The 24,879-nt window shown below is 43.9% G+C and overlaps 2 protein-coding genes and 1 non-coding gene across 4 annotated transcripts in view; 1 reads left to right on the top strand and 2 right to left on the bottom strand.

Moving 5' to 3' along the window:
- Positions 1–2,121, top strand: part of FAM184B (family with sequence similarity 184 member B) — a 137,059-nt gene extending 134,938 nt beyond the window's left edge. The window contains exon 18 of the mRNA XM_064365907.1: positions 599–2,121. Within this exon, the coding sequence (XP_064221977.1) occupies positions 599–692 (94 nt within the window). The 3' untranslated portion in view covers positions 693–2,121. The remainder of the gene's footprint in view (positions 1–598) is intronic.
- Positions 538–18,392, bottom strand: MED28 (mediator complex subunit 28). Of its 2 annotated transcripts, XM_064365915.1 has the most exons (5): positions 18,211–18,392; positions 14,067–14,133; positions 12,112–12,224; positions 9,982–10,203; positions 538–1,135 (listed from the first exon to the last, which is right to left on the bottom strand). In XM_064365915.1, exons 1-4 carry the CDS (start codon positions 18,367–18,369, stop codon positions 10,006–10,008), a joined length of 537 nt encoding a protein of 178 aa, XP_064221985.1. In that variant the 5' UTR covers positions 18,370–18,392; the 3' UTR covers positions 538–1,135; positions 9,982–10,005. The 2 variants fall into 2 exon arrangements, with proteins under 2 accessions (XP_064221985.1, XP_064221982.1); XM_064365912.1 differs by lacking the exon at positions 538–1,135 and having other exon boundaries at positions 8,108–10,203.
- LOC135271935 (U6 spliceosomal RNA) lies at positions 5,700–5,806 on the bottom strand. The gene has a single exon (XR_010340064.1). It is a non-coding gene; the product is annotated as a U6 spliceosomal RNA (small nuclear RNA).
- Positions 18,393–24,879: the final 6,487 nt, after the last annotated feature.

Below are 24,879 nucleotides of genomic sequence, written 5' to 3'. Positions count from 1 at the left end.
GGCCAGGCTTGGTGGCTCACACCTGTAACCCCAGCACTCTGGGAGGCCGAGGTGGGTAGATAACCTAAGGTCAGATTTTTAAGATCAGCCTGGCCAACATGGCAAAACCAATCTCTACAAAAACTACAAAAATTAGCCAGGTGTGGTGGTCTGCGCCTGTAATTCCAGCTAATTGGGAGGCTGAGGAACACTGAACGCTTGAACCCGGGAGCCTGGAGGTTGCAGTGAGCCAAGACCATGCCACTGCACTCCAGCCTGGGCAACAGAGGAAGACTGTGTCTCAAAAAAAAAATAAAAATGAAGTCCATTAATCTTTAGGTTTGGTTAATCCTGCATAATTATCAGAACTATAATCACTAAGTCTCAAAGGAACAACAGAGAAACAAACAATGCTGAATCTTCTGTTTTCAAAATGGGAATTAGACACTCCCTCCCCAACCCCATCCTTTTCAACTTGTTTCCCATTACTAATGTTGGCTGGTCCCATTCGGGTATTTTTGAAGAGTAAATAAGCAGTTATCTTTCTCTGAAAAGATGGTGGGTATTAAGTTGTTTATTGCATATTTAAACCATATAAAAAACATTTTCTTGTTTTTAGGACACCAGACGGTGAAACGGATCAACCCAAAGAAGCCCAGCAGAAACAGGGCTCTCCGCACCAGGAATGGTTTACCAAGTACTTTTCTTTCTAAGCTAATCTTTCGGATACATCACAAAGAGGATACCTGAAAAACATTTCTTTTAAATCATCTGATTGAAGGAATGAACTAAAACCAACCAACCAAATAATATGCTTGTAATATGATTTATATATGATAGCTAAAACAAATTTTGGCATTAACATTTCATACTGTTCTGCCTGGCACCGTGGCTCATGCCTGTAATCCCAGTACTTTGGGAGGCTGACGCAGACAGATCGCTTGAGTCCAGGAATTTGAGACCAGCCTGGGCAATATGGTGAAACCCCGTCTCTACAAAATACACAAAAATTAGCCAGGCATGGCGGCATGTGCCTGTGGTCCCAGGTACTTGTGGGGCTGAGGTGGGAGGATTACTTGAACCTGGGAGGCAGAGGTTGCAGTGAGCCAAGATCAGACTCTTGCACTCCAACCGACCTGGGTGACAGAGGGAGACCCTGTCAAAAAAAAGAAAAAAAAAATCATATTTTTCCATGGTGACAGTTCATGACAAGTATCTTGACATTAAACAAACCAGTGTTATTAAAAAGCATCTACAGGGAAATGTTATTAGCATTACGAATGACCTATATTGTATTTCTAGTGTCCATAACATCACACTCTGTTTTGTGGAATATCAGACTTTGTGATTTCCATGATCTACTTTAAAAGTGGTTTAATTGTCCTTAGGATGCTAGTCAACTCACCGATGAGTTTTTTCTATGTTATGATACAATTCCAAAATGCACATCTAACCTCAATAGGAAGACGAATAAAAGTTCAAAATAAACAGGAAAGCCAACTAAAAAGAAAACAAACCAAACCTACCAGAAATGGATGGTAGCATGCTTGGATTGAATATTTTCACTTGCGTGGTCTAAGACAAGCAGCAGATTATATATAGATGGGATAACACCTACCTCTAAAAGGGCTTTGAAAGGATTAAGCAAGATAATGTAAGTTAACATGAATTGGAATTAAGCACCACAGGTTTTTCTGTAAATAACCAAGCCCAGCCCAGTTACAGGTCTCAATTTAATGACTGTAATGTCAACCTGATCATTTGTGAAGGTCTCTAGACTGTCTGTTCTTTGAAGTCAGAGATTTTCTAGACTGGGCACATGGCTCATGCCTGTAATCCCAACACCTTGGGAGGCTGAGATGGGAGGAGAACTTGAGGCCAGGAATTTGAGACCAGCCTGGGCAACACAGCAAGACCTCCATCTCTACAAAAGGAATTAGCCAGGCACAGTGATAGGCGCCTGTTGTCCCAGCTACTTAGGAGGCTGAAGTAGGAGAATAGTATGAGCCCAAGAGTTTGAGATCAGCCTGGGCAACACAGTGAGACCCCTTCTCTACAGATAAAAACAAACAAACTCCTGAACCTCTGGTCTTTGGGTTGGAGCCATCTGTCTCATGGTGTGTTGCTTCAATGGCTGTTCATGGTGCTCTCAGTCCACACTGACTTGTCTTACCTTCTGACGGAGCAATGTGATTTGACAAGACTCAATACAACTTTCAGGGGGCAAAATACTTTTTCAGTCTTCGGTGCTGGCCCAGGAAGTGGCCCACAAACCAATGTTAATTCTATGCATTGTCAAATCTTTGCTCTTTGAATAAAACTTTGAACTGGGCAATAAAAATGGTTGACTTGTATTGATTTTTTTATAGAAAGGTAAAATGAAGACAGCTTGGAAACAGAAAGTTCAGTTCCCATTAACCTCAATCACATAATCTTCAAAAAAACAAAGCTGATTACATAATATAACTGTCATGTTGAAAGAAAACCAAACTTAGGTATTAAAGGTAAATTTCCTGTCTAATCAAAACAAGGCCCCAATACATTTTTAAATGCAAATACTTGTCACCATACATGTAACATGCCATATTGTTTTTCATTACCAAATATTTTTTCTTTTCTTAGGGTGTCTCAGCTGGTTTAGGCTGCTATAACAAAATATCTTACTTATACTAGATAATTTATAAACAATAGAAATGTATCACTCACAGTCCTAGAGGCTAAATCCAAGATCAAGGCACCAGCAGATATGGAGTCTGGTGAGGGCCCATTCCTTAGAGATGGGTGCCTGCTATGTATCCTTATAAGGTGGAAGAGGCAAGAGATTGTCCCTAAGCTTCTTTTGTAAGAGTACTTATCCCATTCATGAGGGTGAAGCCCTCATGAATCCACTGCTTCCCAAAAGCCCCACTTCTTAATACTATTACACTGACATTAGGTTCTAACCTACGAATTTTGGGAGGGATACCAACATTCAGACCACAGCAGTGAACGTTGTAGGATTGCTCTTTATTTTGTGCTTTCAAAAAGATTACATATAGGTGGTTCTATTTTTGTGTGTTGAAACATTTTCCCAACATAGTGTAATTCCTGATAACTAGCAAAGCAGGTTACACTTTGCATTTCTGTCGCTTAACTCAGTGTAATCTCTGGGCAGGGAGAGAATTTTACTAATTGAAACCCTACATCTGTTTTGACTCCTTTCTTGTTGCAGATGACTAAAAAATCTTCTTAAATTTCTAAATTCTAGCCTGCAGTGATTATATCTTTGTTAACAAAATCTTTGCATGCTTCTGTAATTTTTTTCTTGAGGCCATGTGCCTTGAGTATTCAAGGAAGGCATTTAAGGACACAAACTTAAGCTCTTTAGATTTAAAACTTAAGCTCTTTAGATTTAATCAAACTGCCATTCAGAAAGTTTCTAGCAATTTACACCCTTACCAGCAGTAAATGAAACTGTCTGTGCTCTAACACTATTGACAAAAAATACAATTCGATAGATAAAACATTCTTCCTATTTTAGTTTGAATAATGATTCCATCAGTCTCTCAAAAGCAGAGTGGTCTAGAGATGACAGTGATGATGTAAAGGTTACAGTGGAGATGGAGATAAATTATCCAATTCGGGATTAAGTTGGGAGAGAGAAACAACAGGATTTGATGGTCAGTCTCTTCAGGCTGTATTATGACAGTGGAGAAGTTAACATGTTCCTGCAGTAAAACTGAAAGGAATACTCTCTGTTCCACATGAATGCAAAGTGTTCCCTAACTGGGGTAGGTAAGAATGGATTCGCTCAGTCAATGGCTGCATACCACGTACCTGAGCCCTTAACTGCTCTAACACTGATGCAATTTCCAACCCAGCAATTGTTATGGAGGTTACTTGGTTGACAATTTTTCTCCAGCATCCATCAGGATTCTGCAGATCAGGCTGACAAATCACATGGAACTATGATTGGGACCATCTTACTGGCATCTGTCAGATTTCCAAGGGTAGCACTAATCTTCACCATCACCTCCCCTCCACCCCCAGGATACAGTATTGTTTGATTTTGAGATGGAGTCTTGCTCTGTCACTCAAGCTGGGGTGTACTGCCGCGATCTCAGCTCACTGCAACCTCCGCCTCCTGGTTTCAAGCGATTCTCCTGCCTCACCCTCCCATGTAGCTGGGATTATAGGCACCTGCCAGCATGCCCACCTAATTATATTTTTAGTAGAAACAGGGTGTCACCATGTTGGCCAGGCTGGTCACGAACTCCTGACCTCAAAGTGATCTGCCCACCTTAGCCTCCCAAAGTGCTGGCATCAGGCATGAGCCACCGTGGCTGGCCTCAGTATTGTTTTTGATTGACTATTTCTACCAGGTCCTCAGAGATAACCACAGAGGCCCTGGGTACTCAGTCACCTCATCAGTTTCTCACTATTCCCCTGCAGGGAACTGACACTCTACTGTCCTCTTGTGAAGTACTCCCCTTACCTCCCACAGGTTTGACTCCACACATTCCCCTCCCTGGGGATATTTTCCCAGGGCACCACTGGTAGAATCCTTAGCAACTGGGCCGCCCCCTTGTGCCAGCGACTGTCCGTACCTCACACACTGTTCTGGATGTGTTTTGTTGCCAGTTGGACAGTCAATGAGTCAGTCCCCAAGCTTCATCCTACTGCCTGCTCTCAGACCACATCCAGTCACAATTGTCTCTGTAGGGTCTTCCATGAGGCACACCCCAAGACACACTCAGAAGTACAAGACATTCATTGGGGGTCTGAATGCCTTCAGCCAAATGCTACTAGAAACAACTGTATTTGAACAAGTTGGGTCTATTACTTGTTGCGGTGAGGGAGAACATTCATCATAGAGAACAGTAGGGCTTCTCAAACAGAGGGTGTCAGAACCTCTTTTAGGATTTTGGCCTTGGTTGGGTGATTTCAAGAAGTGAGGATTCATTCAGATTGGACACTGTCAGAGTAAGGGCAACTGTAGGACTGAGCATCTCAATACATCTTATCTACAGGAAGGTGGACTAGAGTAGGGATAAAGGCTGTAACTGCCCTTTTTTTTTTTTTTATTAGCAGCTGTTACTTTTTTAATTTTATTTTAGAGAATATTAGTTTCTGTAATCAAACCCATGTAGATAAGACCTTACATATTTAATACAGTGTGTTACCCCTGTACAAACGGAAAAAAATTAAGTTTAACGTTTCTAAACCAATATGGCTGTTAATTTCTGTACAATGCCAACTCAACAGAGTAAACTGGGATACTTTTTCCAAAGTTGACAGCACAGCTAAAGTTTCCAAAAATTCAAATTATATATATATGTATCTATATATATTTGTATAAAAAGACCAATAATAGCAGTATGTTATGCATCAATAGCAGCAACAGCTTTTCCAGGTTCTGCAGTCATCTGAACAAAATTATGGAGACATCCAGCACATTCCATTCAAAAAAAAGGGGGAAAAATGGTAAAAAACAAAACCCCAAAAATTGTAAAGTTCTGTTACTTTTGTGGTACCTGGCACCATTTTTAAAAATTAGCTTCTGAATCATCATCTGGAAAGAAAACATTCTAGAATAACATCATTAAAAACAGCTGTGATACAGCACGGTCGCTAGCACGTATCATAAAGCAGGTACAAGATATTCTACATTCACAGAGGTATGATATGGTACTGTCCTATAGCTATAATACTAGAGGATACAATCAAAAAGGAATTATTTGAAAAATATGGACTGCTTCACGAATTTGCGTGTCATCCTTGCGCAGGGGCTGTGCTAATCTTCTCTGTATCATTCCGATTTTAGTATATGTGCTGCCAAAGCAAGCACGCTGTTACTCATTTTAACCAGGAGAAGACGGTATTTTGTGAGTGGTAAACAGACCTTGAATTTTTCTTTTATGTGCTTAGACAAAATTATGAAGTGATTTATTTTCATGGCCTGAGAGCAACTTTGGAGTTGGTAGTCAGAGACTGTTTATGTCCAATAAAAGAATAACATGACTGAACAGTGTTGTCAGCTTCTGAATGTCAGGGACAGGTAGTTTTTTTTTTCTCCTTCTCAGGAGAAACACCTATGTTAGAGAAACGGGAGAGGAGGAAACAGAAGGCAAGAGCCTATGATGTAGGTCTGCTGGTGGGCCAAGGAACACAGGGGTAAAAGAAGGCAGGAGGGCAAGACAGCTCCGAAGATGTTGTGGCCAGGCTGATGGGAGTGCCCAAGCAGACTGCTCAGTATTTTTTTATTGTTTCTGAGACAGAGTCTCGCTCTGTTGTCCAGGATGGAGTGCAATGGCTTGATCTCAGGTCACTGCAACCTCCACCTCCTGGGTTTAAGCGATTCTCCTGCCTCAGCTTCCTGAGTAGCTGGGATTATAGGCACCTGCCAGCATGTCTGGCTAATTTTTGTATTTTTAGTAGAGACAGGTTTTCGCCATGTTGGTCAGGCTGGTTTCAAACTCCTAACCTCAAAATGATCAGCCTCCCTCAGCCTCCCAAAGTGCTGGGATTACAGGCATAAGCCACCATGCCTGGCCTCAGACTGCTCATTAGAGGAGTCCTGTGTCAGGCAGAAATGGTCTAGCATCTGCACCTCCACTGCGCTTGGTGACAGCCATCATAGCCTGGATGGGAACACGGCAACAGGTCCCCAATGGCAGGTGCTTGTGTAACTGAACTCCTTGAAGCTGCTTTCTTGAAGGGACGACTGAGCAGCGCTCCTTCACAGCCTCCAGAGGCCCAGAAACAAACACCTGGGAATGTCAACAGTCAAGACATTGGGTAGAGGAGGAAAGAGGAAAAGAGGGAAGATACATGAAAAAGAATTAAATTCAAGTAAAGAAGATGAAGATGAGCTAGGCACGGTGGCTCATGCCTGTAATCCCAGCACTTTGGGAGATGAAGTGGGCAGATCACTTGAGGTCAGGAGGTCAAGACCAACCTGGCCAACATGGTGAAACTGCGTCTCCATTAAAAATACAAAAATTAGCCTAGCTACTTGGGAGGCTGAGACAGAATTGCTTGAACTGCCAGGAGGCAAGGTTCTTCTGAGGGAAATGTCAAATGGCTGAAAAGGTCACCCACCAGTTTTGATGTCAATGGTAGGAATGTCTGGCAGGAGGCAGCGCATTCAGCTGCTGTTCGTAAAACACACAGGCTACCTGACGGCTGGGCGGGCCTTTCCCCAGAGCCTGCCTGTGGGACCCCGTCATGCCAATGCACTACAAACTGGGTGACAGAGCAAGACTCCGTCTCAAAAAAAAAGCCTGTCCTGAAGATGTGGGTAGCTTTACCTGTGGAGAGTGACAGCCCACAGGCAATCTGCATCTGGGAGCCTGACAAGAAACTAAGTAGTATTTGAGAAGAAAGGCCTTCTGGTGGAACTTTCTACCTTTCAAAGAGCTACCACACCCAAGACAACCTTGGCTTCTTAAGAACACCCTGGAACCCTAGGTAGGTAGGCTGTTATCAACACATTGACCAGAGAAGAGAGGTGTGAAAACCTACATCAAATCCTGCTTCTGCCAAGGATTAAAGACTAGTCTCTCGACTGTGGGCAAACCACTTAAACTTCCTAAATCCCATATACTTCGTCCGTAATCCTCCTCTTCCTGGAACCACAGAAATCACTAACACCCGAAGAGCACTTGCTACACATTCTGGCACCCTTGCCACTGACTTCCCATTCAACATCTCCTTTAGTCTGCAAAAATAATCCTGGGGGATAGGTCTTAGTCTTATCTCTATTTTACAGATTTATTATCTATCTGTGAAAATGGGAACAACAATATTGATTCTGTTATAAGCCTTCTAGAAGATTCAGTGAGATCATTCACGGAATGTGTGTGGCACAGATGTTTGTTTGGAAGTTGAAAGCCTGAAGCCTATGGGCAGACCTAAGGTCAAGCACCACGCCAGACCAGAACCCACCCCTGGACAATGAGAGGAGTCTTTCTTCCAAGACATAATACTCCACTCCCCGGTACCAGGGCAGTGACTCGGCCAAGGGCATTTACAGTAGTTGAGAAGGGAACTTCAGAGGATGGCTTGTGATTTTCTCTCTGAAAAAGTCAGCAGCTCAGAGGGTTTCTTAGAGGGTTATTCATAGCCCAGCAAGACGTTTACAAACAGACAAGATTGAAAAATTGTTATTTATTTGGCAAAAAAGCTTCTGAATTTAATAAAGAAATGGCAGTAACTGTTACATACAGTAATTCAAAATCTTTTCACTAAGCACCAAACAGGATAGTTCTCAATCTTTTAATCAAGAAACTCTTTGAAAGAATACCTAAAACCTAATCAGTCTATTTAGGTTTTTAATCAAGAAATATAAAGCTGCCAATCAGAGTTTCTAATTACCATGAGATGATCAGGTTAACAACCTTGAGGTCATAGCATATGAGCTTTTCAAAGCTTTGTTTAATCTATACATCCTAACTGAGGGGATTTGTTGGTGTCAGGCTGGTAATCACAGATGCATTTGCCAGATACCATATATAAACACAACAAAAAGATAAAGACTATATGGTCCCTATATATGTAAGGGGAATAATGTCTAATTCTCATTAGCATCATTGAATTAGAGTAGGTAAAAATCCACAATTGTGAGGGGCAGAGAGACTGATACAAAGCTCTAACCCACCAGGGAGAACCTAGCAAGGGCAGCAGAAGAGATCAAAGTCCCATGCCTTGAGGATGCAACAGAACAGGTACTGGGAGGCTTCAGGGACCAGGCACACGAGTGGATGTCAGTGCCTGTGGGAAGGGGCCCTCAAGGCTGAAGAAAATAAAATGAGGCAAGGCACAGAGCCACAGGAGTACCGCCAGTCAGAAGATAGGGAAGCATTTGTTCTGGGTAAAGAGATGTGATCTAATAAGAGACTATAAAACTCAGAAAACCTAACCACTGAGAGGCAGAAACAACGCTGGTCTCCATTTCTTAACAGCAACTCAACAGCGAATCCAAGGTTGCCTGCAAAACTAACAAGAGAGCAAAATATCCTTCCAAAGGCAGAGGCGCCACATGCTCTTTGTGGAGACTCAGTAGTCAATGATCACCCTGCATCCCCTCCACCCTCACCATGACACTCTAGTCCCCTGGAGTCAAATCCACTGGCAACAACCTTCCTTAACAGAAAATGTTTCCCCTCCCAAAATGTAAAACAAAAATGATACATGCAAAAAAAACTCAAAACAGAAATAGACAATCACAGCAAGCTTTAGCCCCTCAGAGCTCACCTATACCCCCAACGTCAGACTACTGAAAACAGTGTCTGCCCATTAAATGGATTCATTACTGCAAAATGTAATAAATGTTAGGGTATCACTGTTCCCACTACATCCTTCCTTATCAAAGAAAAAGTAAACACCACATAAAATATAAACATACCCCCAAACAGAGGTCAGCACCAACCTAAGGATCCTACTGTAAGATTACTACACTAACCCAAGATAGTTCAATCCTCTTCTGACCTATTTACAAAAAAATCCTCATTCTGAGCGCTGTGGAAACATTACAAATATTGTGTTAGATTCCTCTTCTTGAGGTAGTTTAAAGTCTTAAAACAGAGCAAATTTACATACTTTTCTACTCACCACTGAGGGGTAATTATCGTAAGGCCTACAACTAAAATCCCCTTCTCCTAATTCTCAGGCTATTATGCTTTTTTCCTTCCTATCAAACTCCAGGAAACACACATAAAAAGATGAAAAAAAGATGAAAAGTCATACAAAAATTTAAAAACAAGCAAAACCACTATAAAAAAGAATCTGTGCCATCCCACTCACAGTCAAAACTTTGCTAAAGACAAAAAAAAAATTTACTTGATTTATCCAAGCTACAGACCCTTAAAGTACTCAAGAAAGTAATAGCTTATAAAAATAGTGGAAAATTTTTCAATGGGAGCATAAAACTAAAATGAACTCATTATCTGGCAAAGAATTCTTCCAAAACGTCAAGTCCACAGGAAAAGATGTGTGGCCAACCTCACGCACCAGCCCACTCACAGTCCGAGTGCCTTTGCCCTTTGCTCAGGTTGGCTTCAGAGGTGCAGGGATGTTGGCAGATGCCTGCTCCAGGTAGGCCAAGGAGCCCTGAGGGATGTCGGCTGGCTTTTTGTGCTGCACATTGATGTCCTCCAGCACCTGCTGCCAGTGCCTCAGCTTTGTCAAGTGCTTCTGGACTAGTGCGTCTTTCCGCTGTAATTCATTCCTTAGTTCTGAGACATCCTGCAGATAAAAGCGATAGAGTAAGTCAGAGCAAACTCAGGAAAAACATATATGGTTCTGGTTAGTTAAGAGGCTAAGAATTCAAAACAAAAATAATCCATTAAACCATATTAAGTCCATTACTCTGCTTGGCTCCACTGTTTGAATAACCCAAATGATAGATTTGGGTTAGAAACCAAGTTTCTATGTTTTGTTTTGGGTTTTTTTTTTAGATGAAGTCTCAATCTGTCACCCAGGCTAAAGTGCAGTGGTGCCATCTGGGCTCACTGCAACGTCCACATCCAGGGTTCAAGTGATTCTCCTGCCTCAGCCTCCTGAGTAGCTGGGATCATAGGAACATGCCACCATGCCTGGCTAATTTTTGTATTTTTAGTAGAGATGGGGTTTTGCCATGTTGGTCACGCTAATTTCAAACTCTTGATCTCAAGTCATCCACCCACCTTGGCCTCCTGAAGTGCTGGGATTACAGATATGAGCCACCATACCCAGTCTATGTTTATTTTTCTTATAGAAAGTAATATGCAAGTTACAAAATTCAAAAGGTACCAAAGGGCAGCCAAAAAAAAATCAGATTGATATGGTTTGGCTGTGTCCCCACCCAATCTGATCCTAAATTGTAACTGCTACAGTTCCCATGTGTCATAGGAGGACTCTGGCGGGAGGTAACTGAATCATGTGGACGGGTCTTTCTCATGCTGTTCTCCTGCTAGTGAGTAAGTATCACACGATATGATGGTTTTAAAAATGGGCATTTCCCTGCACAAGCCCTCTTCTTTTGTCTGCCGCCACATGAGATGCGTCTTTAACCTTCTGCCATGATTGTGAGGCCTCCCCAGCCATGTGGAACTGTTGAGTCCATTAAACCTTTTTTCTTTTGTGAATTGCCCAGTCTCGGGTGTGTCTTTACCAGCAGTGTGAAAACGGACTAATACGCAGACTCTACCCCATCCTAGTCTCCAGCCACCCAGTACCTCTCTCCAAAGGTTACTGCTGAGAACCTAAAACAGTTGTCAACAACTGTGTACAAAAAAATCCACACCACTCTATCACTTCAGATTATGAACTGCTAAAATTATATTTTTCAAGAGCTTTTTATGAACAACAGCGTTAAATCCTTTACTAAAGACCCAGTCTTGGACATACGTGCACTGTTATTCAAGTATTCACATCAGGAAACGATCCGACATGATAAACTATGAGAATATCTATCTATCCCCAACACCTGGTATCATGAATGGAAAGAGACTTTGATTAATTGGGACTAGTTACTTCAAAAACTGCCCCCAGTAATCTCAATTCAGTGTTTCTCACTGAGGGTATCACTGGCTTTTTGGGCAAGACGGTTCTTCACTCTTCCACACTGCATGCGGCAGGTCCTGGCCCAACCCATTCAACGCCATGAAAGCTTCCCAAGTCATCGTGGCAACCCCAATACACTTCCAAACGCCCTAGCTTAGAACAACTGAGATCAATGATATCCTGAGTTTCAAGGACCCTGGGTCGGAACACTACTTTTTGATTCCTTGGATTCCTGTGTGCAAGGCAATGCGTAAGGCAACTAGGGACACAGATCTCAGTTTTTGTCCAAAATGCGTCTACACATATTAATGGGTTTTTAACGTTTTTCGCATGGCAGAATCTTTTAAGAAAAATCTTCCTTGAAGGCCAATGTATGACACAAATCAGATCAGAGCTGTTCTACCTGACACTCTCTTTTTGAACCCCACTCATTGGCTTCACTTCTTGTTCAGGTTGTCCCAAACACTGATGACTAGTCACATTTCACACTGACCTATAAAGCCTGACTGAGACTCGCGAGAAACAAGCACATCTCATCTAAAGCATAACAGGAATCCTGGCACCACTTAGTTCTTCCTAGAGAAGCTGAGAAGACAACTGAGTTCATACCTCTTTGATAACTTGCTCTGGTTTCTGGACAGATAACTGCAATCTTTTTTGTAAGAAAAAACACTCTGTCTGTCTTGCGATATCCAGAAACTTCTGGATACACTGATCAACACCTTAAAAAAAAAAGACCAAAAAGATTAATATAAGAAAAACGCTATATACATTTATCTCCCTCATAAATGAATAATCAGAATGTAAAAACAGAGCCTTCTCATAGACGACTCAGAGATTTTAATCTTAGCCACAGCGGAAATAATAACCCCCAACTTCTCATGTGTTAACCAACATTTAACAGCAGATAATTCATGCTTTTCTCAGGTTAAGAAAAAAAAAGAGAGAGAGACCTTAATACAGCATTAAAGCCATGAGATCTTCTTAAAAAAGACTATGCAGAGGCCGAGTGCAGTGGCTCAACGCCTGTAATCCCAACACTTTGGGAGGCTGAGGCAGGCAGATTGCTTGAGCCTAGGAGTTCAAGACCAGCCTGGGCAATACAACAAAATCTCCTCTCCACAAAAAATAAAAACACAAAAATTAGCCACATGTGGTGGCTTACACTGTGGTCCCAGCAACTCGGGAGGCTGAGGTGGGAGGATTATCTGAGCCAAGAAGGCAGAGGCTGCAGTGAGCGGAGATGGTGCCACTGCACTCCTTTCTTAAAGGGTGAGAGGCTGGGTGTGGTGGCTCACACCTGCAATCCCAGCATTTTGGGAGACTGAGACAGGTGGATCACCTGCGGTCAGGAGTTTGAGACCAGGCTGGGCAACATGGCGAAACCACGTCTCTACTAAAAATGCAAAATTAGTTAAGCATTGTGGTGCATGCCTGTAGTCCCAGCTACTTGGGAGGCTGAGACAGGAGAATCGCCTGAACCCGTTAGGCAGAGGCTGCAGTGAGCTGAGATCACACCATTGCACTCAAGCCTGGGCAACCAGAGTGAAAATGTATCTTGAAAAAAGAAAGGGCACAGTGGCTCACGCCTGTAATCCCAGCAGTTTGGGAGGCCAAGGTGGGAGGATCATGAGGTCAGGAGATTGAGAAAATTCTGGCTAACACGGTGAAATCCCATCTCTATTAAATATAAAAAATTAGTGGGGCATGGCAGCACACACCTGTAGTCCCAGCTACCCAGGAGGCTGAGGCAAGAGAACAGCTTGAACCCAGGAGGTGGAGGTTGCAGTGAGCTGAGATTGCACCACTGCACTCTAGCTTGGGTCACAGAGTGCTACTCCATCTCAAAAAAAAAAAAAAGAACATGTAAAATATGGTACAAAGAAATCAGAAGCTCTGGTTACCTCCAGAGACAGAACTTGGGGAATAAGAAAACGTACAAGACACTTTTCTCTGTAAGACCTATTCCAAAAATAATAAAAATTTTTTAAAAAGCAGTACAAGCTGGGCGCGGTGGCTCATGCCTGTAATCCCAGCACTTTGGGAGGCTGAGGCGGGTGGATCACGAGGTCAAGAGATCGAGACCATCCTGGTCAACATGGTGAAACCCCGTCTCTACTAAAAATACAAAAAATTAGCTGGGCGTGGTGGCGCGTGCCTGTAATCCCAGCTACTCAGGAGGCTGAGGCAGGAGAATTGCCTGAACCCAGGAGGCGGAGGTTGTGGTGAGCCGAGATAGCGCCATTGCACTCCAACCTGGGTAACAAGAGCGAAACTCTGCCTCCAAAAATAAAAAAAAAAAAAATGCAGTACACACTATTGGTCTTCTTTACCTAGCACCAATATGAAAAGCTCATTATAAATGGTTCGTTATCCGTGATATAAGATGTCAACTAAAAAGCTGAACTAAGAGCCAGCAGCTCATAGAGATTATGTGCACACATTTTAGTCCCTGAACTGTTCTCTTAAGATAAAAGCAGGACTGAAACACATGAAGTATAAAATTAGCAACTAGGAAATCTTGCTGAAGCCAAGAACCTTGTGTACACAAAGGGAATGCTTACCAGTTCGAATTTCTTCCTGATCAGTGCCACTGACATAGTCCTGACTCACCAAAGATGCAAAGCAAGCCTGTGTAATCAAAACATAGGAAAGAAAAAAAATGTCGTTCACACATCAAAAATCTTATTCCAGAGGAAGAAATAACTTCTCCTGAAGTCATTTGATGGGGTGGCAGCATCTGTGTTTGCACGAGATGGTAAGACATCATGCCAACAGAAAGACCTGGTAAACTGAGTTTACCAATTAGGCCCATGGAGGAAGCGCTAGGCAAATGAGCCGGCATTACATCTGGTCTCTGTGCTACCACGTGCCCCTTCCCTTTATCTTACTCCACACCAGGCCCAGACACTCTTCCAGCCCCACTGTGGCCTATTGCTGATGCTTACACAACTCATATGACCACTCATTCAGGACTCAGGTCAATCTTCACCCCCTCAGAGAGACCAGCTGGTCTACCCTTTCTAAATGGTGACCCTCCTGCTCACGTTTCACCCCCAAGCACAGCTTTATTGTTTTTCACATAATTAACTGACATCATACCTGTTATTTTCATTCATTATTATCTGTCCCCTACTAGGAGGTGAGAATTTTGTCTCTTATTCACCACTGTCCTCCTAGTGCCAGGAACACTGCCTTGGCACAAAGGAAGTGTTAAATAACACATATTAATGATTGACTGGACAGCCTAAGAGGACAAGGTTGGTGTCACATGGATATAATCAAAAGTCCCAGAGAGAGTTCTCTCTAAAGGGCACCCATACAGATGCAAATGCGAATCAACCAAGGAGTTCTGTCCATAAGTAACTCTAAGGAAATGCCAGGCCCACTGCAGGAAGTGGGTAGAGAGATTGGGGAGGCACAGAAAGAGAACAGGATGGCAGGTGGACAAGCAGGGGTTGGAAAGGAGCCTCAAACGCAGGAAAGCAGAGCTCTGTCAGCAATTAGCAAACTACACTTGGTGTGAGGCAGGGAGATCTGAGCCCAAATTTAGGACATTAACTACAGGTGAGGGCCCTTCAAGAAACAAAAATTCTGCCTGCCTGTAACTCCCACACTTGATTTACAGAAAAAGTAAATCAGAAAACAGATTGCCCATTCCTGGGATTACTCTGAAAGCTGATTCCTCTTGGGTTTGGGATGTGGATAGGCTGTACCTCTTTTGTGAAACCTATGGCTACTGGAAAACATCCCATCAAGAGGCCAACCAGCCACAAACTGGCCAAAAAGGCCCACCAGTCAGGGTGGCAGGAAATCTGATCTCAAGAATTTTACTCCCCTCCATCCCCTTAAGAAAAAAATTAGGGGCCAGACGTGGTGGATCGCTAGTCCAGGAGTTCAAGACCAGCATGGGTAACATGGTGAAACCCTGTCTCTACTAAAACAAAAATTAGCCAGACATTGTGGTGTGCACCTGTAGTCCCGGCCATTCAGAAGGCTGAGGCAGGAGGACCACTCAAGCCCATGAAGTGGAGGCTGCAGTGAGCCAAGATCATGCCATTACACTCTGGCCTGGGTGACTGTCTCAGGAAAAAAAAAGAAAAAAAAAAAGATATACAGGCCTTTAGAGACAGTTGGACAGCTGTACTGAGAAGAAAATGTGTGGTAGTCTAGAAAAAAATAACAGTTTTGATTTTTTTTTTTTTTTTGAGACGGAGTCTCTTCTGTTGCCCAGGCTAGAGTGCAGTGGCACGATCTTGGATCACTGCAACCTCTGTCTCCCAGGTTTCAGCAATTCTCCTGCTCAGCCTTCCAAGTAGCTGGGATTAAGGCCTGTGCCACCACAGCCCACTAATTTTTGTATTTTTAGTTAGAGATGGCGTTTCACCATGTTGGCCAGGCTAGTCTTGAACTGACCTCAAGGGATCCAGCCACCTTGGCCTCCCAAAGTGCTGGGATTACAGGCGTGAGCCACAGCATCTGCCTAGGAAGAGAACAGCTTTTTAAAAGCATGGCTACAACAGAGCCTTTGCCTGGAAAGTAAGTGCTAGTCCTCATTTCCACAAACCCAATGGCTCGCTTTGAGCAAGTTAGTTCCCCTCACTGAGCCTCAGTTTCTCTATCCATTAAATGGAGGAAACGGGACTAGATGGTCTCCAACATTCCCTCCAAAATCAAGAGTGCATGAGCTCAATAAACTCATTCCATCAAAGAGCATGTACTGAGCAGCTAGAATGAACAAGACAGAGACCTCAAGAGGTGGTACCCCAATAGGAATGAGAAGCAGGTGAGCAGGTGCTGCCATGTGCCACAGGAGGCTGTGAAAATTGAGGTTCACACAGAACACAAGGAAAGAAGCAGGAAAAATTCCAATGAAAATGTGGCCTTTGAACTGAATCTTGAGACGAGATGAGACAGGTGATCACCCAGCAGCAGAGGATCCAGCTAGCACCTCTCCCTCTCCCCTTCACCTGGCTAAATCAAAATGCTGCTTTGGCTTTCACGCTCTCTAGGAAGCCGCCTTTGATGTACATGCCCATATGTGCTCCCACAGTATTCTAGGTTTCTTCTAACAGAGCACTCATCCTACAGCAAGGCAACTGCCTGCCGTTTATCACAAGCTTCCTGAAGGCAGGGACTGGTTTTCTCCGTACTCCCTGTATGGATAATCAAGTCCCAGAGGGACTTCTCTCTAAAGGACACCTACGGACGCATACGTGAATCAGCCAAGGAGTTCTGTGCACAGGCAATCACACTAAAGGCTTCTTCAATGTCTGACAAATATTCAGCACCACAGTAAAGGCTCCTTCAATGTCTGACAAATATTCATCTAGCAGTTGCTATCTACTACCACTGTATTAGCACTACAGGATACAAAATGTGAAGAGTGTGGGTACAAAACAGGTAGTCTCTGACTTCATGGAGCCTGGTAAAAAGAAGGCCAGGAAGGGTCCACTGAAGAAGTGATGCAATGAGCTGAGGAGGGGCCTGGAAGCCCAAAGAGAAAACAAATGGTACGTGTGGGAAAGCCTTGTGTGGCTGGAGTAAGAGGAAATGAGCATGAAGGAGAGAACTCAACATGCAAAGCCTGGGAGACCACACTAAACATCTTGGTCTTATCTCAAGAGCAACAAGCAGCCACTGTCAGCAGGGTGCTGGGAGTCAACTTTGGCTAAGACTTGTACAGGGCCAGTCTTTCTGCAAGTGCCCATGACTGAGAGCCACCTCACCTCAAGAACAATGCTAGATTCTGCTCTAAAGCTCACCATCCCCTTCCTTTACCACTTAGCACTACCTCAAAGGTGTCTCCTTCTCCTCCTCTTCCCAAATAGGGCAGATTTCTCTGTCCTTTATATCATTTATTTCTAAATATTTGTACAGCCCGTGGTACATACAGCCTGAATAATATCGTTTATAAATTATATTCATGTACTACTGTGCTATTAGATACAGTATAAAAGTCACAAAACTGGGATTTAAAATGTGGAAAAGTTAACTCCAATTTGAAGTTATATTACTTCATCACTACACACGAGTAGCTCATCTTCCACTTTAAAGACCACTGGAAATCACCAAAGCATTTATTTTCACCTCTCCATCGTCCCTCAATACATAGTTCACCTTCCTTGCCGTAAGGTAAACTCCTTGGGCAGAACTCGGAGATTGGGTCATCTTTGCCTCCCTCCCTCCCCAACCGCCAACATTCCTCCTTCCTCAACCCCTAGTACCAGGCTGTGCCTGGTAACTGAAGTCAATTTCCGCTCTAAGAGTCCCATTACTTCAGGATCGTTTAAGGGTGAAGTCCAGCGGAAAGGAGACAGAACACAGCAGTGAAACTTTAAGCTCCGAAAAGGCTTGAGCCCCTTATTAAACATGTAGGAATGCAAGAAACGGGGCTCAGGGATGGGACCAAGGACCGGCTGGTACGGCAACAGCCGGCTGGGAATCTGGAAGGGTTCCAAGGTTGGGGGTTAGGCAAACTTCCGACTCCACGTTTCCAGAAACGTCCAGTTTACGCGCCTCCGGCAGCCGACCTGAATTGAATACCGGCCACTGGGAAGCCTAAAGCAAGTGACTTAAGTTCTTTAAGCCTCGGTTTCCCTATCTGTAAATTAGCTGCTGAGATGCCCGGAGAGATACGAGCACGCGCGGTTCACGTTTCAGGAGAAAGGGAAGGCTGGAGACAAAGATTCCTATGTCTTATATTACCTCGAAAGATGACTCCAACTCGTCCACCAAAGTACTGTTGGAAGGTCGAGGAGCGCCTGGAGCTGCCTGAAGAAGCGAAGCTTGGCCCGGGAGGCCCGGCGGGGGTTGTGGGGGCCCAGGTGGCTGCCCAGAAAACATTCCCCCTAGCGGAGCCGCCATGTCTGGAATGGCACACGAGAGGTCAGCTGCGCCTGCGCGGAATTCGGCGCAAAAGGTCACGTGGCTGGCGTACCAGGCGTGGTCACGTGACAGGACGGGGAGGTGGGAGGATTTTGTTGCGCCGCCGGAAGCAGGATTTTTGATTCTTCTGTCTTCTTGTCTATCGCAAAACAGAGTTTACATGTCTTTTCCTTTTTTCTTAGCTTAAGAATAGAAAACTTAAGAAGAAAAAGAAAAAACAATAAAAAAATAAAATAAAGACTAGAAAACTTTCGCCAGATTAGACCTGGTTGTGTGGACAGGGGAATTAATAACTACAGTAGAGCAAGCCTTACCACGAGAGTCAGGATACTATGTATGCTAGTGTATATACTACTCTTCTAGTCCTGACTCTGCCCCGAATGCCTGCAGAGACTTTGGCTAAGTCACTTTTACTTTCCGCGGGCTGTTTACCCGTTGATAAAAGGAGAGGGTCACCCACTCCACAAATACTTGTTGAGTCATTGGTTATGGCGGGAACAAGACAGGCAAAGTTCTTCCGAACTTCTGGTCGGAGTTGGATAACGGAAACAACTTTGTTGAGATTCCCAATGTGCCCGGCACTGTTCTCTTTAGATATTTATGGTTACACCGAAGAGACAGTCACTGTGCTAATCTTTTTCTTTCTCTTCTTATTTCTCAGGGTCTCGCTCTGTCTCGCCCAGGCTGAAGTGCAGTGGCATGATCAGGACTCGAACTCCCGGGCTCAAGCAATCCCCCCACCTGAGCCAACCATGTAGCTACGACCACAGGTGCGTGCTGTCACGCGGGGCTATTATTTAGTTAGTTAGTTAGTTTTTAGTTTTAGAAGAGTCGGGGGTTTCACCATTTTGTCCAGGTTGGTCTCCAACTCCTGAGCTCAAGTGATTCTCCCGCCACGGCTTCCCAAAGTGTTCGGAATACCAGCATAAGAAAATGCACGAGGCTGCTAATCCTTTAATAATCTGCTTTTAAACAATTGCTTATTTAGGCCAGGCACGGTGGCTCACGCCTGTAATCTCAGCATTTTGGGAGGCCAAGGCGGGCGGATCACCTGAGGTCAGAAGTTCGAGACCAGCCTGACCAACATGGAGAAACCCCGTCTCTACTGAAAAATACAAAATTAGTCGGGCGTGGTGGCACATGCCTGTAATCCCAGCTACTCGGGAGGCTGAGGCAGGAGAATTGCTCCAGCAGCCTGGGCAACAAGAGCAAAACTCGTCTCAAAAAAAAAAAATTGCTTATTTATCTTTTCTTTTATTTTGGAGACAGAGTCTCGCTCTGTCATCAGGCTGGAGTGCAGGGATGCGATCTAGGCTCACTGCAAACCTCCGCGTCCCTGGTTCAAGCGATTCCCCTGCCTCAGCCTTCCGAGTAGCTGGGACTACAGGCGAAGGTCGCCGCTCCCGGCTAATTTTTTGTATTTTAGTAGAGATGGGGTTTCGCCATGTTTCTCAGGCTGGTCTCGGACTCCTGAGCTCAGGCATCCCGCTCGCCTCGGCCTCCCAAAGTGTTGGAATTACAGGCGTGAGCCACCGCACCCGGCCCACTTACTTGTCTCCTTAGAAGCCAAATAACATTTTTTCATCATATCTGATTTTAGTTATCACCCAGCACACTTAAACTGAGCCCTCTATTTCCCAGGCACTATTTAATGATCTGGGGGTTATAACAATCACCCCAAATCTCTGGAAGGAGAGAGACAAGCACATAAATATATAGCAATATTGTGTAGACAGAAGAGCTGGGAAGGAAAATGAAACCCAGTAAGGAGATGGCTAGTGATGGAGGGGTGTTCTTTGAGATAGGTGATTGGAGAAGGCCCCTCCAAGGAGATCTGGACTGTAGTGACTGGCATGAAAATTTAGGAGTGTTTTCTACACCGAGGGATCCCTGAAGAAGGATCCTACCTGGTGTATTTAAGGAACCACAGGAAGCTCAGTGCCAGAGGAGTGAGCCAGGGCGGAAATGTTCAGAGAAAAAGCAGGAGCTTCCCTTTGCCAATCAGGCTCAAATCAAGTCATCTTTCCAGCCTCAGTTTGACTTAGATCCCCACTCCTGGGTACTTGACCCTGTTTAATTTTCTTCACAGCTTTTATGTAATCTGAAATTACCTTGTTCATTTCTTCCTAACTAAATCACCTACCCTCCTCCTCTTCCTCCTCTCTCTCTATCATACACATGCCAACTAGAATATAAGTTCCATACATCAGAGCCTGCCCATCTTATTCACCTGTATCCCCAAAATCTAGAATGGTGCCTGGCATAGATAGACATAATTAATATGTGGTGACTGAAGGAACCAGAAGAAAGTGCCCGGAGGAAACAAGTCTACTCCAGCAGTTTTCAGACAGTTTTGGTCTCAAGACCCCTTTACATGCCTAAAAAGTATTGAGGATCCCAAAGTTTTTGTTTATGTGGGTTATGTCTGCTAATATTTATAAGTTAAAACTGAGAATTTTAAAAAGTCATTTAAAAATAAATTCATGGCCGGGCGCGGTGGCTCAAGCCTGTAATCCCAGCACTTTGGGAGGCCGAGGCGGGTGGATCACGAGGTCAAGAGATCGAGACCATCCTGGTCAACATGGTGAAACCCCGTCTCTACTAATACAAAAAATTAGCTGGGCACGGTGGCGCGTGCCTGTAATCCCAGCTACTCAGGAGGCTGAGGCAGGAGAATTGCCTGAACCCAGGAGGCGGAGATTGTGGTGAGCCGAGATCGCGCCATTGCGCTCCAGCCTGGGTATCAAGAGCGAAACTCCGTCTCAAAAAAAAAAATAAATAAAATAAAAAAAATAAATTCATTACATGTTAACAAAAATAGTATCTTTATTAAAACTAATACTCTGTTTTCCAAAATAAGGAATAAATTAGTAAAAAGAGTGGCATCATTTTACTTTTTGGCAAGTCTCATGTATATGTATGTGTGTGTGTGTGTGTGTATATATATATACATATACACATTTCATTTTTATTTTTTGAGACAGAGTCATACTCTGTCACCCAGGCTGCAGTGAAGTGGCACAATTACAGCTTACTGCAACTCTCACCTCCCAGGCTCCAGTGAGTCTCCCACCTCAGCCTCCCAAGTAGCTGGAACTACAGGGGCATGCCACCACACCTGGCTAATTTTTTGTAGAGATGGGGTCTTGCCATGTTGCCCAGGCTGGTCTTGAACTCTTGGGCACAAACAATCCACCTACCTCGGCCTCCTGAAGTGCTGGGATTACAGGAGTGAGCCACCATGCCCAGCCTTTCAAGTCTCTAATATCCAGTTTACCTAACCTCAATGTAAATTTCCTGAGAGCATGGTCAGTGGTATTTCTCTTGCAGTCCCCCTAGAGTACTGCACAAAAAAAGCACTGACATTTTTTGAATTTTGCTGAAAACCCATCACTTCATTTATAAGATGAGAGAACACTGCCTTAGAAAAATTACTAAGAACAAGATAACGTATGTAGAGGTTTAATATGGTGCTTCACATAGACTAAGTTGCTAAGGAGTGACACGATGTGACTCCTTTTTTTAATTTTTAGAGATAAGGTCTCACTATGTTGCCCAGGCTAATCTTGAGTTCTTGAAGCCTCAAGTGATCCTCCCACCTTGGCCTCCCAAAGTTCTGAGATTACAGGCATGAGCCACGGAGACTGGCCTTATTTATGTTTTAAAATAATCTTTCTAGCCATACGGATAACAGGAGAACAAGTGGAGAAGGCAGGGAGACCAGTGAGACAGTAATCTAGAACTGCAGAGAGGATGGTGACTTGTACTAGGGGAGTTGAGAGATCAGTGGTGAGACTTGGGTCAAATAAATGCCATGATTTGCTCAACAACCAACTGGTTGGGAATGGAATGTTAGTATGATTTGAATGCAACTTTTTTTGCTTTGTTTTGTTTAGAGAAGTCTTGCTCTGTTACCCAGGCCAGAGTTGGAGTGCAGAGGTACATTCTTGGCTCACTATAACCGCTGCCTCCCAGGTTCAAGTGATTCTCCTGCCTCAGCCCCGCTAGTAGCTGGGACTACAGGTGCACGCCAGCATGCCTGGCTAATTTTTGTGTTTTTAGTAGAGACAGGGTTCATGAAGTTTCTGGCAGCTAAATGCACATTCAGTGACAACTATTAAATTTCATCTCAGCCAGTCACGGTGGCTCACGTCTGTAATCCCAGTGCACTCTGGGAGGCCGAGACGGGCGGATCACTTGAGACCAGGAGTTCAAGACCAGCCTGGGCAACATGGCAAAACCTGTCTCTACTAAAAATACATAAATTAGCTGGGCGTGGTGGTTCACGCCTGTAGTCCCGGCTATGTGGGAGGCTGAGGCATGAGAATCGCTTGAACCCAGGAGGTGGAGGTTGCAGTCAGTTGAGATCGTTCTACTGCACTCCAGCCTGGGTGAGAGTGAAACTGTCTCAAAAAAAAAAAAAAATTATATCAAAGCCCTGCTGAGGCTCTGTATCACTCAGAATAAATCTGTATTCAGTTTCCTTCAAAAGCCTGTAATTCCAACCCTCTAATTCCATCTTTCCTGATGAAGTGACTTCTGAACATGGATAACCAGGGAAACCTGTGTTTACTTACTACACTCACCAGGTTTTCTTTAATTCTGATAAATACCAAACATGCATACCTATTTCCATTCCCTCTATAAACCAGTTTAGATACACAATGTTTTCTTACATGTCAAATTTCTTAAATATTAAAATTAACAGTAACAGAGCTTTTCCTGGCAAACATTTTCAAAGTTAAACAAAAGGGCCACAGATCCCATTGATGGATAATTTGATTCATCAGATATAAAAGTAAAAAAGGAGAGCTTTGTTCTAAGTCTGCACTGATGGAATTATGTTGATTGGTTATAGTCTCAGGAGATGAGCAAACAGTTTGACCCATTGACAGTCTCTTTTTTTTTATTGCATTTTAGGTTTTGGGGTACATGTGAAGAACATGCAAGATTGTTGCATAGGTGCATACGTGGCAGTGTCATTTGCTGCCTTCCTCCCCTTCACCTATATGTGGTGTTTCTCCCCATGATATCTCTCCCCAACTCCCCACCCCCTGCTGTCCCTCCCCTATTTCCCCCCAACAGACCCCAGTGTATAGTGCTCCCCTCCCTGTGTCCATGTGTTCTCATTGATCAACACCCGCCTATGAGTGAGAACAGCGGTGTTTGATTTTGTGTTCTTGTGTCAGTTTGCTGAGAATGATGGTTTCCAGGTTCATCCATGTCCCTACAAAGGACGCGAACTCATCATTTTTGATGGCTGCATAATATTCCATGGTGTATATGTGCCACATTTTCCCTGTCCAGTCTGTCATCGATGGGCATTTGGGTTGGTTCCAGATCTTTGCTATTCTAAGAGATGGGGTCTTGCTCTGTTGCCCCAGCTAGAGCACTGCAGCCTCAAACTCCCGGGCTCAAGCAATACTCCTGCCCCACCCTTCTGAGCAGCTGGAACTACAGGTACACCACCACACCCAGCTTATTCTTAAAAATTTTTCATGGAGACAGGGTCTCACTATGTTGTCCAGGCTAGTCTCAAACTCCTGGGCTCCAAGTTATCCTCCTGTCATGGCTTCCCAGAGTGCTGAGACTATAGGCATGAGCCACTGCATCCCCACCGCCCTACCACACCCCACACCTTTTTGAGACAGGTTCTTGCTCTGTTGCCCAGGCTGGAATGCAGTGGCATGATCGGGGCTCACTGCAGCCTTGACCTCCATGCTCAAGCGCTCTTCCCACCTCAGCCTCCTGAGTAGCTGGGCTCAGGTGGCAATCCCTTTTATGGTCTTGTTTCTTTTCAACACACTGTTGCTGGCTTGTTTCTTTATTAAATTTAATAAAAGACAAGGCTCTAACTGTGTTGCCCAAACTGGTCTCAAACTCCTGGTCTCAAGCAATCCTACTGCCTTGACCTCTCAAAATGCTAGGATTACAGCATGAACCACTGTGCCTGGCCTATGGTCATGTTTCTTACTTAAGTATTTCAAATAAATTCTATATCCGTTCAAGTCACTGAACTGAAAAAGAGCATTGTGGTGTACCAGTGCAGCAATCAGACCACCTGGCTTGAACTCTGAGCTACCAGTTACTTGTTCTGTGACATCAGTGGCATGTTATTAAACCTCTTGTGCCTCATTTTCCTCATCTGTCACTGAAGGTAATAAAAGTACCTGTTTCACTGGGTAGGACTCAATAATTTAATACCTGAAAACGCTGAGGACAGTGCCTGGCAGCTGTTAAGTCAACAATGGTTAGTTAACATTATTCTGACTGATTCATTTTGGAAATCACGTGTCAAGTCACTATTACACAAACTGATGAGTTCAATCACTGAGTACCCTTAAGGGATGATGAACATTGAGAAAATGCGTAAGGCACTGTGCCCCAATTTAATCCGGCAGTTCATATAACATGGCTACAGAGACGAATGATATTATAGTAATAAGTTACTGGGTTTGTAGCAGTATGTAAGTAAGTATCAGAGCCATA

Source organism: Aotus nancymaae, unplaced genomic scaffold, assembly GCF_030222135.1.
Source record: "Aotus nancymaae isolate 86718 unplaced genomic scaffold, 86718_ANA_hifiasm-v0.15.2.pri h1tg000006l, whole genome shotgun sequence".
Taxonomy (NCBI): domain Eukaryota; kingdom Metazoa; phylum Chordata; class Mammalia; order Primates; family Aotidae; genus Aotus; species Aotus nancymaae.
This window is presented reverse-complemented; position numbering and strand designations above follow the sequence as displayed.

Coding starts and splice junctions, on each gene's coding strand:
- MED28 (XM_064365915.1), bottom strand. CDS start 18,369: ATGGCGGCTCCGCTAGGGGGAATGTTTTCTGGGCAGCCACCTGGGCCC. Junction 12,225..14,066: donor TCAGGAAGAAATTCGAACTG/GTAAGCATTCCC, acceptor TTTTTTTTTAAG/GTGTTGATCAGTGTATCCAG. Junction 10,204..12,111: donor CAGAGCAAGTTATCAAAGAG/GTATGAACTCAG, acceptor TTTTATCTGCAG/GATGTCTCAGAACTAAGGAA.